Below are 13,756 nucleotides of genomic sequence, written 5' to 3' on the forward strand. Positions count from 1 at the left end.
GTACTCTGCATGTAAGTTAAATAAGCAGGGTGACAGTATACAGCCTTGACATACTCCTGTCCCAATTTGGAACCAGTACGTTTTTCCGTGTCTAGTTCTAACTGTTGCTTCTTGACCTGCATACAGATTTCTCAGGAGGCAGTTATGGTGGTCTGATATTCCCATCTCTTCAAGAATTTTCCACAGTTTGTTGTGATCCACACAGTCAAAGGTTTTAGCGTAGTCAATGAAGCAGAAATAGATGTTTTTCTGGAATTCTCTTGCTTTTTCTGTGATACAACAGATGTTGGCAATTTGATCTCTAGTTCCTCTGGGCCTTTTCTAAATCCAGCTTGAACATCTGCAAGTTCTCAGTTCACATACTGTTGAAGCCTGGCTTGGAGAATTTTCAGCATTATTTTGCTAGCATGTGAGATGAGTGGGTCTGTTGTAATCACAGAGCTCCTTACAAGTGAAAGGAGGTTGGAGAGCCAGTGTCAGAGTGACGTGGGGTGAGAAAAACCTCATAGCTCACTGCTCACATGTGGATGAAGGGAGGGCCATGAGCCAAGAGACTGGGGCACCCGTGGAAGCTGGAAAAAGCAAGGCAACTTTTAGCCCAGGGAAACCCATTCTGGACTTCCAGCCTCCAGAATTATAGGATGATTTGTGTGGCTTTGAGCCACTACCCCTGTGGTTATTTGTTATAGCATCATCACTGCCCTCGAAGAGGAACACATAGGTTGAGATACAGTAAGTTATTAATAATTTATGTGAAAAAGCAAAAGGCGCATTAGAAGTATGCCATCGCCCAGCACTGAAGCATGAAACTGTCTTTTTTTAGGACACATTTACCAGCCCATGGGTGTCTGCCAAGTTGGTCTTGTGCTTTTCCCAAAATAGCTGGCTCGAAGGGAGTGGAGCTGCGTCTGAACCCTTTCCCTTGAAGCTCAGTCAGGCTGTTTTCACCCCTCCACCTGTTTCTCTCAGCTCCCTGAGTGGGTCCATGTATGCCAGGTGCCCACCACGGATCCAGGTCTCCACCAGGTGTCCTCCAGCTCTCCACGTGGTCACTGGTTTAATGGGCCATCTCACAGGATGACCATGCCGTGAGGTCTGCACAGCTGTCTTAGAGACCTTCATAGAAAGACAGCTACCTGTGGGCCCAAAATCCACGGTGAAGCCACTCAGTTGTGTCTGACTCGTTGTGACCCCATGACCCACCAGGCTCCTATGTCCATGGAATTCTCTAGGAAAGAATACTGGAGTAGGTTACCATTTCCTTCTCCAGGGGATCTTCCCGACCCAGGGATCGAACCCCAGTCTCCCGCACTGCAGGCAGACTACCATCTGCGCCACCAGGGAAGCCAAAGTACTCTGAAAACCAAATGCTTTTCCTGTTTCCTGTGTAGTTCACTTGTTGGTGAACCCTCATCTGAACGCGGATGAGGTCTTTATCTTCACATATGGGCTTTAGGTACTCATTTAGTGTGGCCATTCACATGTTCAGCTGTAGAAATGCTCATGGACTTTACTATGGGCTGCTGTCCCAGATCCCCCTGGTGGTCATGTGTAAAAGCGTATGCACTGAGCTTCCTAAAATCCCCAAACGTTCTGAATTTCAAAACAAACGTGGCCCTAAGGCTAGCAGATAAGAGATAAATGGACCTGTACTGTTTTGCTCCGTCTAGCAAATAAGTGTCAAACACTGACTGGGCATAGGAAGAAAGGGGTGACTAAGATGAGACCCTGGCCTCAGGAAGTTCAAGGTCCAGTGGGGAAGGAGATCTTTGGTGGCAGAGTGGAGGAGGAGGGGGAGGAGGGAGTGATATTAATACATTAAGTGCCATCAAACTTAACACACCAGGTGTGGTGGGGACATGAATGACAACACGGCCAGAAGATTTGGGAGGCTTCTCAGAGGAGATACAGGAGTTTCTTAGTTACAGAAACTAAGGGTGTGACCCTTTTGTGCCTCAGTTTCCTCACCTGTAAAATGTAGATGAGGAAACACTCGGAGTAGGGCTTTTGTGGGGATTCAATGAGTGACGACTTGTCGGCCACTTAGAACAGACCTACCCGTAGGAAGCTCTCTGTAAGTGTGTCCTAGTAACGAAAATAAATAATGTATCAAAACTGCTGTGCATTAGTTCCACAAATGGCTTTCTAAGCCTTAATGTCAGTGCCCAGTGGAGGGCTAAACTGGGGGAACTCTCTAACATGTTTCCTGAGCTTTCTCTCGGCCGCCTATTGGGGTTTCTTTGGATGAAACACAAATAATCCTCTTAAGCAGACCTGGCGGGGACTTCACATAGACATTAGTGTCTGCTTAATGGGCTGTGGGTTTAAGAGCTCCATCGCTCCTTAAGCTCTTAAGAGCTTCACAGCACACGTTACTCCTTCACGTGGCGCGCCAAGGCACTGTGTGGCTGCTCCACCGTGGCCTGTTCAGGGCTAGGGAGGGAGGGGTCATCTGGAGACCATCTTCGCAGAGGACACACCTGGGACTGTCCTCTGTTCGCCCTTCTGCTGAGGGTGGAAGGACAACGTCTTTCCCTGCTGCCGGAGCCTGGCTGGTTCAGCTTCTCTGGGAATTCACTTATATCATGGGACACTCTCATACCCCGAGGGATGTCACCAAAGATGGTTCTGTTTTATCCTCAGCAACAGCCAACCTTTAATGCCAACAGTATTCATCTATCTTTCCCAGTCTTTTTTCTGTTTCAGTTACTGTGGTTAATAGAGTATATACCAAACATTTCTAAAAAATGGATTCTACTGAACACTTGTTTGAGGGATATTAATATATGTTATCCCTAGGATTCTGTCTTATAATTTATGTTGTCATAACTTTTAAGTACAGTGTTTCTAATGTTTCATGTGACTCAGTCCTTCTTTTTTCCTTCTTGAGTACCCTCCATGAAGCTGCTGATTTCATCTTGGAAACCTCATGTCAGTGGGGTTTGCCTGCATAACTCGACATGAGCTTGTATCTCAGAAGAGTAAAAGTGGCCTGCCTTCTGTCCATTATTCAAGGGCAGGTGGTGGTACTTGTTAGTTTACCACTTGTACATCGAATGGTCCCCGTGTGTGAAGAAAGATATCCGCATATCTTAACACAAAGAGACCCATGAACGACACAGCAGAGATCTGCTCCTGGGAAGGTAGTAGCCACATCTTTGGGGCAATGTGCATTGTCACTTTAGGCTTTCTCAAAGAATTCTTGTGAAATACTAGTTCCTCAGGTAGCTCTAGGGAGAAAATGACCCCTAGATAAATAATTTTGAGAAAGATTAGTTTCTAAAACCTTCCTTCAGAGGGACCTCCCTGGTGGTCCAGTGGCTAATACTCTATGTTCCCAATGCCAGGGGCACGGATTCGACCCCTGGTCAGGGACCTAGATCCCACATGCTGCAACTGAAGACTTAGTGTGGCCAAATAAATTAAAAAATATTTCAGGGCTTCCCTGGTGGCTCGGTGGTAAAGAATCTGCCTGCAAAGGCAGGAGACACGAGTTTGCTCCTTGGTCTTAGAAGATCCCACATGCCGTGGGGCAACTAAGCTCTTGAGGAAGCCACAGCTACTGAGCCCACACGCCCTGGAGCCCGTACTCCACAGCAGGAGAAACCACAGCAATGAGAAGCCCACAGACCACAATTAGAGAGTAGCTCCCACTCTCCAAAACTAGAGAAGAGCATGCCCAGCAACAAAGACCCAGCACAGCCAAAAATAAATAAAATTATTATTTTTTAATATTTAAAAAACAACAAAAAATCTTCCTTTGGAGATTCCCAGTGCTAAAAGCTCTGAGAACCTGCAATGAATCTCATATAACTCTTATCATTCTTGATTTTACTTGATGTCAGAATTCTAGGTATAACATTTTAATGTGTCCAGAACAAATGTGCAAAAGAACCTGTTTTGGGAAATGTTAGGACAGGCTTTTTAATTATAGCACAATCATTGGAATGGAAATGAGATTGGGAATGACACTCACTGGATGAACGTTGAATTTAATGATTTCATCAGTCACTGGATAACAGTGGTGAGTGGAAATGAGGCCCATAACTATAGATGTCACAGTTTTCTTTCCTGTCCTGTCATATGATGGTGCTGTCCTTTCCCCATAATTTGCCATATTTTGCATTTCTCCTTTCCCATATGGAGTGGGGACTTTCTGGGGAGGAGTGCTAAACTCAATGCCACTAACTTGATCACCTTTCAACTAATTCTTTAAAAGCCAAGGATTACATTCTGCTGCAAGCAACAGAAGGAGAAGGAAATGGCAATCCACTCCAATATTCTTGCCTGGAGAATCCCAGGGACAGAGGAGCCTGGTGGGCTGCCATCTATGGGGTTGCACAGAATCGGACATGACTGAAGCAACTTAGCAGCAGCAAGCAACTGAAACCACTCCAGTGACAACCAAGTGATGAATTCATCCTTCTTACTTAAAAAGAAGTCCAGAGGTTGGTCCAGCACCTCAGAAATGCCATCAGGCACACAGCTGTACTAACCTTAGTGTGTATTCATGTGGTTCTCCTGACCCCAAGACAGCTCTACCATTTTAGGCATCGTATCCACATCTTTGTTCCAAACAAGATGAGGAAAGGACCTTTAGCTTCTATAAGCTGAATATGTGCTTTTTTATCCACAGAATCATAACTTGCTTGAAAGCCCCTCCCACAAATGTCTCCCTCTCTGCCTCTCATTGGCCAGAACTGTGTTTCATGGCTTCTTCAAGCTGCAGAGGACTCTGTAGAGTTCTTAGCTTGACGTGTGCTTCCCAGCATATTCAAGTGTCCGTTAGCAAGTGAGAAAAGGGAAAATGGGTATTGCGCCAATAGCCACAGAGTGTACCAAAACCATCATTAAATTAGTCCTTTCTAGAAAGAGGTTCGTGTTCTGTTCTTCAGTGTATTCTAGATTCCCTGTAACTTGGCAAATATTGAATGCGTGCTTTTTGTAAGCAAGGCACAGTCATCTCTGCTACTAAGGTGGTCACAGTCTATAGAAAGAGAAATACACACCTGGCTCTGATAAACTTTCATAAGTACTACACTTATGATCTTAGAAAAAGGTAACTGGAAACATGATAAAATAAATTTGAAATCCATCATAGACAATACAGGTAACTCACATCACATCATATCTACTCCTATGGGAAGGAATCTGATGGTTAGAGTTTCAAGGGAACTAGGTTTAAGGAAGGTATCAGTTCAGTTCGGTCGCTCAGTCGTGTCCAACTCTTTGCAACCCCATGGACTGCAGTATGCCAGGCTTCCCTGTCCATCACCAGCTTCCAGAGCTTGCTCAAACTCTTGTCCATTGAGTCGGTGATGCCATCTAACCATCTCGTCCTCTGTCGTCCCCTTCTCCTCCCGCCTTCAGTCTTTCCCAGCAAACTGAACTGCAGAGTCAGCTCTTTGTATCAGGTGGCCAAAGTACTGGAGTTTCAGCTTCAGCATCAGTCCTTCCAATGAATATTCAGGACTGATTTCTTCTAGGATGGATTGGTTTGATCTCCTTGCAGTCCAAGGGACTCTCAAGAGTCTTCTCCAACACCACAGTTTAAGAGCATCAGTTCTTCGGCGCTCAGCTTTCTTTATAGTCCAACTCTCACATCCATACATGACTACTGGAAAAACCATAGCTTTGACTAGACAAAAGCAAAAAAAAAGTTGGAATATGACAATTTTTTTTCAATGAGTTACTTTATTTTGCTTTTGATCCACCCAAGTTTTATTTACTTTCTTTTTGGTCCCAAATTCTCCCTTGTTGTAGATAGCTGTTTATAGATGTTATCTCCTGGCTTAAGTCTTCGTTTCTCCCCAGCCAGCCCCTCTCCCTTCTCCCCACCACTGTGGCCAAGAATTTATGGTGAGAGATTTACCAATTAGGAGCTTCCTCACTATCTCCAGGCTTCCCAGGTGGCGCTAGTGGTAAAGAATCCGCCACTCAATGCAGGAGACATAAGAGATGCTGGTTCAGTCCCCGGGTCGGGACAATCCCCTGGGGAAGGGCATGGGAACCCACTCCAGTATTCTTGCCTGCAGAATCCCATGGACAGAGGAGCCTGGCGGACTGTAGTCCATGGCGTAGCACGGGATCGGATATGACCGAAGCAACTAAGCACGCACGCACGCACGCACACTATCTATACCTCCAGCAAGTTCAGGAAAGGAACAGTGATCTGCTAGAATTAGATTCCTTTTCAGCCCCTAAAACTGACCAAGAAACTCCCACCCATTCTGATATCTGTGATCTGTTCATTTGCTTCCAGGCTATGACGATGGGACTAGCAGGATCCATAATTAGTGATTTTGTTATATTTTAAGATCCCTGGATGTAAAATTCCCATTAAAATATATAAGCCTGCTGTTCAACTTTCAGACATTAAGCTTTCAAATGGTTTTTAGGATTCTAGAAGCCCCCAGATCACTGCTTCTAGGTGGGACCTGGTAGAGGGTGTTGGCATGGACCCCTTGTCACTGGTGATCTGGTGACCTCTCAGTCATCACTGAGTCCCACTCACTCTGCAGCTTATTTCTTTTTGTTCCAAGGAAACCATAATAGGTTTAGATGAAGTTCTTGTTTTGAGGATGTGTACACTGTTAGGTAAAGGATGTGGCCTCTATGAGTGATAAGCTTCTCTAACTGAGCGTTATATAGAGCTGTCAGTTCAGTTCAGTTCAGTTGCTCAGTTGTGTCCGACTCTTTGGGACCTCATGGATTGTAGCACACCAGGCTTCCCTGTCCATCAGCTCCCAAAGCTTGCTTAAACTCACGTCCATCGAGTCGGTGGTGCCATCCAACTATCTCATCCTCTGTTGTCCCCTTTGCCTCCTGCCTTTAATCTTTCCCAGCATCAGAGTCTTTTCCAGTGAGTCAGTTACTTGCATCAGGTGGCCAAAGTGTTGAAGTTTCAGCTTTAGCATCAGTTCTTCCAATGAATATTCAGGACTGATTTCCTTTAGGTTGGACTGGTGGGATCTCCTTGCAGTCCAAGGGACTCTCAAGAGTCTTCTCCAACACCACAGTTCAAAAACATCAATTCTTCGGCGCTCAGCTTTCTTTATAGTTCAACTCTCACATCCATACATGACTCCTGGAAAAACCATAACTTTGACTAGATGGACCTTTGTTGGCTTGTGCAGTTATATAGAGCTTGTATATAAACTTTTTCAGTTATATAGAGCTGGAGGACCACTGTTAACCTCAGAGTTGCTGATATTGACCCTTGAGTCACTGAGCTCTTTATAGATGTTATGAATTAAGGTAATTTCTGCTGCATTTGGGTATTAAAAATTAGGAACAGTCCAAAGGATTGCCTCCAAATGAGAATTCCATTTCAGTAGTTGCAAAATGGGAAAAATGCCCTGTATTCTTTATCTAGGCAGAAATGTGTTTTTGCCTTATATTGAACTCTCTTTTCCTCTATTTCATATAGGTCATGCACATTTTTCTTTCTTAAAATTATTAACCATTGGTTGGGGACCTCCCTTCCTGGACCAGGAATTGAACCCATGTCCCCTGCATTGGGAGGCAGATTCTCATCCAGTGTCCTACTAGGGAAGTTCCTCATTCAGCTTTAAGAAAAGTAAGAGACATTTGCACCAAGAACTTTATTTAACAACGTAGTCCCTATTTGAATGAACTTTCTGGCTAACCCAATAACTATGCAAGGACCTTATTTTCAAAAAAGGACACACCTGAGGCTCTGCTGGACATGAATTGGATGGTGAGGGGCACTATATAGCCCAGGACAGTGGCTTTTTGTGTTTGGGTTCTTTCTTTTATCATTTTCAAGGTTCTTCATGTTATCGCACATGTCAGAACTTCATTCCTCTCATACTGCTGAATACTTCTCCACTGCAAGGACACATCACATTTTATTCTTCCCTTCATTATTCAGTGGACATTTGAGCTGGTTCCACACTTTTGGCTGTTGTGACTATCACTGCTATGAAGATGCAAGTTTTCATATGGACATATGTTTTCGTTTCTCTTGGGGTGGATTTGTTTAACTTTTAAATTGGTCAATTATGATGTACATCTTTATGTCACTTGGCAGTAATGGGTGTTAGTTATTAAAATTCTGGCTCATTTTCTGCCTCTTGGCATCGCTTTGTATTTCAGTGACTTCTCCAGTGACTCACCTTTGGAGAATTTTATTTTGTGGAAAATATGGTTTTACTCCTTTCAGCTTATTTAATGGAAATCTACTGTTAACGTTAGGAAGAAACCAATGTTGTCTTTCACTTGCTAACCTGTAGTCCCCTGCTGATCTTCCTGGTTTTTATAAATAAGTAGTAGCATTTAATTTTTTCATCGTTTACAAAACCTTTTGTCTTTGGGGTATCATGTTACCTTCCTAGCAGTCCCAAGAGATGTCCTGAGACTGATCTTTTCTGGCTGCTAAACTTGGAGTCCAGTTGATTTCTTTTAAAAGAACCGTTGGTACTTAACTATGATATGAGGCTGTCCTTCATTCTTCAACACCACGAATCTGTTATTTCTATGGTGATCTTTTTTCCAAGGACAGAGAATATGTATTAACCGCCAGTGGGGGTTCCCAGCTGGCACAGGTGGTAGAGAACCTGCCTGCCAATGCAGGAGACATAAGAGATGTGGGTTCAAGCCCTGGGTCAGAAAGATCCCCTGGAGGAGGGCACAGCAACCCGCTCCAGTATTCTTGCCTGGAGAATCCCATGGATAGAGGAGCGTGGCAGGCTACAGTCCATGGGGTCACAGAGAGTTGGACATGACTGAGTGACTTAACGCTTTCACTTCCACCAGGGGAAGCTCATTAGCCTAGACCAGTGGTTCTCAGACTCTACTTGCATTAGAATCTTCTGGAAGGCTTGTTGAAGCTCAGTTTCCTGACTCAGTAGGTCTGCAAGGGTCTGGAGATAGTGCATTTCTAACAAGATCTCAGGTCGTGTTGATGCTGCTGGTCCCAGCACCATTTTGAGACTCATAGGCCTGGCACCTGAATGTATGCATCCCTTTGGGTATTGTTCAGCCATCACGTCTCAAAATTTAATGTGCATGTGAATTGCCTGGAGATACCTTTAACTGGTTGTGACTGAGTAGGCCTGGGAAGGCTTCCAGGATTCTGTTTGGGTGGTTCTTTGTTTTTGTTAAACTGTGGTAACTCCACATTGAAAAAAGCTTGCCAGCTTTAAGCAGATAAACAGGATATACTTTGTAACCTATGGTGGAACTATGCTTTACAAGTTACTTGGTTACTCCTAGAAAATCAGAGGCCAGAGTAGTCCTGGTTAGACTCAAAGAGCAGATGGTTGAGACTTTAAACATAATATTCAGAGTAAATTATAATTCTCTCAAGGAATCTTTTAAATGTGTGTTTCCAGGTTCTGAAATGTTTCACAGCTCCTGTCTCTTGAACAAAATAGATTCTACAGGGATTCTAAATTCATTCTTTTAAACTAAGGGAGTTACTGTTTGTTTTTCATTTTCTCAGCTTCTCCGGGAATGCAGACTTGATGAGATCAACTTCAGGGACTTACTGGTTTGCATAATTTTACACTTAGTGCCTGGAAGGATTATTATGTAAACAAAATAAATTCTCCATAAAACTAATTTTTTTCTTTTTCTCTTGGCAGATCACTTACAACCTTGGGGTTGGTTATCTCATCGCTGGCTGACCAGGCAGCTGGCAAGGGTAAAAACAAATTTGTGCCTTATCGCGACTCAGTCCTCACTTGGCTGCTTAAGGTAATTCATTGCTCTCATGTTCTTTCCCAACTAGAAATTGGCTGTTTCAGTGGTGACAGCTGAGAGATGTGTGCAAAGCTAACCAAAGACGACACAGTGAACTTCTGACAGTAGCATTGCTATGATCCCTAAACACGAGGACGAAGACTCATTCCCGTTGCCATTTTTCCATTATAATGCTGTTCGACAGGCATTGTGCTTTGATGTGAATAGAGAGAGATCACCGTTCCTCTTGTCACAGAATTTTTTGTGAAATACAAGCCCGTTTCCACATCAGGTTCTCTTCACAGAGAAGATCATCTGCACGCATTTGCCGCTTCCCTCTTGCCCTGTGCCTGGAACAGGCCCTGTTTCCTAAGATGCTATTTGAAATATGTTGCAGGACAATCTGGGGGGCAACAGCCAGACCTCCATGATCGCCACCATTAGCCCAGCAGCAGACAACTACGAAGAGACCCTCTCCACGCTGAGATACGCAGATCGGGCCAAAAGGATCGTGAACCATGCCGTGGTGAATGAGGACCCCAACGCGAAGGTCATCCGGGAACTGCGGGAGGAGGTGGAGAAACTGCGGGAGCAGCTCTCACAGGCTGAGGTACGGCGAGCCCGGCGCTCCCTGTGATCCAGGTTCCCTGGCTCCCGGTGTCTGAGTGTTGAAGATGAGCTCGCTCGCAGTTCAACTCCCCTCCTGTCCTTCAGCAGTGCTGAGCTGATGAGCATCTTCTCCGTGCTAAGCACCAGGAGGACAACAAGCATGAAATGCAAGGCTGCATCCCAGGCATTGACGGTCGAGGAGGCAGACAGTTAAGAGAGTTGCTGCCACGGCCTGACTGTTTCCGGCAGTCAGTTGGCCCGTCACACTCTTCCAGTGTGAAATCCTAAGACCCAAAGGTGCTGCTTTGATTAACATTGTAGATGACAACTTCCACGTGGCCTTGCCATTTTCAGCGAGCTTAGCTCTGTATCATCTCCTTATTAAGTGGGGCAGACAAGGTGGTCAAGAATAATTAGTCTTAGGAGTAGTTCATTTTGTACTTTGTTCATTTGTATCAACTCCTGACAGGGAACCAAATCACTTTTACATTGTTACCATCTTCCTTGGCTTTACCCAGACTTCATAACCATACCCACTTCCCAATAGCTGTTGCCAGGGGAGACACTGTCTCACTGCACTAGGAACAGCACTGAGATGGGGGCCAAGTGCCTCAACTTCATTTACCTGCTTCTGCCTGCCAGGACTCGGGTGTGTACCCAAGGCTTCTGAGTTCACCTTCCTTCACACTGCTGTCTTCTGACCCCACAAACAAAGGGAAGTCAGAGCTAGGGACCTGAAGATTCTATCTACTGCTGATCATGGAGTTGCATTGTAACTGTTTGCTTATATGTCTTTCTCCTCTCCTGGACCACGGGTTCCTCAAGTGCAGGAAGCATGTTTTATTAATTGTGTTTATCCCTAGTACAATAGCGATACTGGAAAGCACTTAGCACAATGAGTTGCCCATGGGAAGTGCTCAGTAAATGGTGCTCTTTTTTATTATCATTCTAATCATCACTGAGTGCCTCAAGCTTAATTTGTTTTTCATTGATGCCAAGAAGGGTAGTAGAACACCTGGAAAATTAAAATGCTGATAAACTGTGATGAGAGTCATTCCTCGGAGGAGCGGAGCGTGATGACTCTGGAGTTGGTCTGTAGGTGGCTCATCTCTGTCCTCCCTCCTGTCTCTGAATCTGCATTTCTGCTGTGACCCTGTAATCCAGGCCTGGTAGCCAGAACAATGCCTGGCCAAAGGGGTAGACCAGAGGAACCACAGCAGGTTCACGCCGTAGCTCAGTTGTGTTTGACTCTTTTCAGCTCCGTGGACTGCAGCATGCCAGGCTTCCCTGTTCTTCACTATCTCCTGGAGTTTGCTCAGACTCATATCCATTGAAGTCAGTGATGCCATCCAACCATCTCATCCTCTGTTGTCCCTGGCTCCTCCTGCCTTCAGTCTTTCCCAGCATCAGGATCTTTTCTAATGAGTCAGCTCTTCGCATCAAGTGGCCAAAGTACTGGAGCTTTAGCTTCAGCATGAGTCCTTCCAATGAATATTCAGGTTGATTTCCTTTAGGATTGACTGGTTTGATCTCCCTGCTGTCCAGGGGGCTCTTAAGAGTCTTCTCCAGCACCACAGTTCGAAAGCATCAATTCTTTGGTGCTCAGCCTTCACATAGAATTTTCATGTGCATCCCCTTGGGCCCAGCACTAATTGTCACTCTCAGTTAACACATCCTCAGCCAGAGCCACATCATCACCACTTCAGCTTCTAGTCCAAGTTCTGCCATCTTTCTTGTTTGTAGGGTTATCCTTTGCAGAGCCTCATGTTACTACAGAGTGTCATAAAAACATATGGGGGCCAAGAAAAGGCCCCCCTGAGATTTCTTAAGCTGCATGTCTATGTTTAGACCTCTTAATTATTCTCACTGAGCAAACTCAGAGGGAAATTACTGCCCTTTTAACCAGATGTCCTATTTCCAAGTGAGTAATAAGCATGCTAAATTTATTACCATCAGTAAGGAAAGTAGTTCAAATGGCCCAGACTCAAATTTTAAAATGATTGAGAAGAGTCTCTACCTTTCCTGGTAGGTTAATATAACTGGGATGTGTTTATTAGTGATTTGTGTTGGTCTTTGTTTTATTGAAAAAGAAATCTAGTCAAGTAACTTGTTCTCATACTTGGCTGTTTTGAAGGTGAACTTTAGCATCTTTGAGGTCTTTAAATGTGAAATTTAAGTATGATGGATAAAATTACTCTGGGATGATTTATATCAATTTAATTCAGGGCACTGGAATTTCTTTTTCTGGCGTTAAGAGGAGCAGCCATTTATTCTTTCACATCATTTGATTAAGAAATATCTAAAAAAAACCCCTGACAGTGTGTGGCTTAATTGCTTCCAACAGACAGTTGATAACCTCTTAAGGACGACAGTAAGGGATTGTCTTGTACATAATGGTGGAAAAAATGAGAAAATCAGATATCTTTGCTTTCATTTTAAAGGCTATGAAGGCCCCTGAACTGAAAGAGAAGCTTGAAGAGTCTGAAAAGCTGATAAAAGAACTAACGGTGACTTGGGAAGAGAAGCTCAGGAAAACAGAAGAAATTGCACAGGTAGCTTAATCACCCGGGCCTAAAATATTGTGATTCTTGTTGTTGTTGTTGTTGTTGTTTTGAAGTACAGTTGGCATAGAGTGTTGTGCCATACAGCAAAGTGACTCAGTTATACACATATAGACATTCTTTTTAAAGATTTTTTTTTCCATTATGGCTTATCACACAGGATATTGAGCATCGTTCCCTGTGCTATAGTGATTCTGCTTCATTTGCCATCTTTTCTGTAAAACTCCCTGTCATCCTCAAAGAGTCTTAAGGGGATGTCACTAGTGGTCCATTGAGTAAGACTCAATGCTCCCAATGCAGGGACACGGATTCAGTTCCTGGTCAGGGAACTAGACCCTACGTGCTGCAGTTGAAAATCCTGCATGCTGTAACTAAGACCTGAGACAGCCCCCCAAAAAAAGCCTTAAGGAGCTTTTTCTGCTGAACTAGAGCCTATAAAAATCCATTTTTAGACATTGACTTCATTGTCTTGTATCAGTTGCTGCTTGGTCCCTGTGTTTGCTAGAAGAGAGTTCAGAATTTGTGCAGGCATGGTACAGGAATCATCTTTAATGTGTCCTGCTTTTCATGTTTTAGACAAAAATCTGTGATTTCAGATCACCTGGCAAAGCATTGGCAGAGAATTTATAACATATAGCATATCATAGGATTTTCAATGTGTTTGATTCTTTGGCTCATTAGAAAATGCTGTTATGAACTTTATTTGAGATAAAAAGCAAGGACTGAGCATGCACACATGTGTGAGTGTCTGTATGTGTGAGATATGAATTCTACACTGTGCATTTCATGACATTTTCATCTCATTGACCACCTGTAAGCACTGAACCACCCCAATCAGGTAGCTGGAAATCAGTAACTGGGACCTGGGCCAGCCTTCTGCT

General features: G+C 44.1%; 1 protein-coding gene across 9 annotated transcripts in view; it reads left to right on the forward strand.

Annotated features, from left to right (window-relative positions):
* KIF13A (kinesin family member 13A) overlaps window positions 1-13,756 on the forward strand; it is a 197,211-nt gene that overhangs the window by 124,806 nt on the left and 58,649 nt on the right. For all 9 annotated transcript variants that reach the window (XM_069563305.1, XM_069563307.1, XM_069563308.1 and 6 more), the window contains exons 10-12: window positions 9,609-9,720; window positions 10,103-10,315; window positions 12,756-12,866. In XM_069563305.1, the coding sequence (XP_069419406.1) occupies window positions 9,609-9,720; window positions 10,103-10,315; window positions 12,756-12,866 (436 nt within the window). The remainder of the gene's footprint in view (window positions 1-9,608; window positions 9,721-10,102; window positions 10,316-12,755; window positions 12,867-13,756) is intronic.

Source organism: Ovis canadensis, chromosome 20 (assembly GCF_042477335.2).
Source record: "Ovis canadensis isolate MfBH-ARS-UI-01 breed Bighorn chromosome 20, ARS-UI_OviCan_v2, whole genome shotgun sequence".
NCBI lineage: Eukaryota > Metazoa > Chordata > Mammalia > Artiodactyla > Bovidae > Ovis > Ovis canadensis.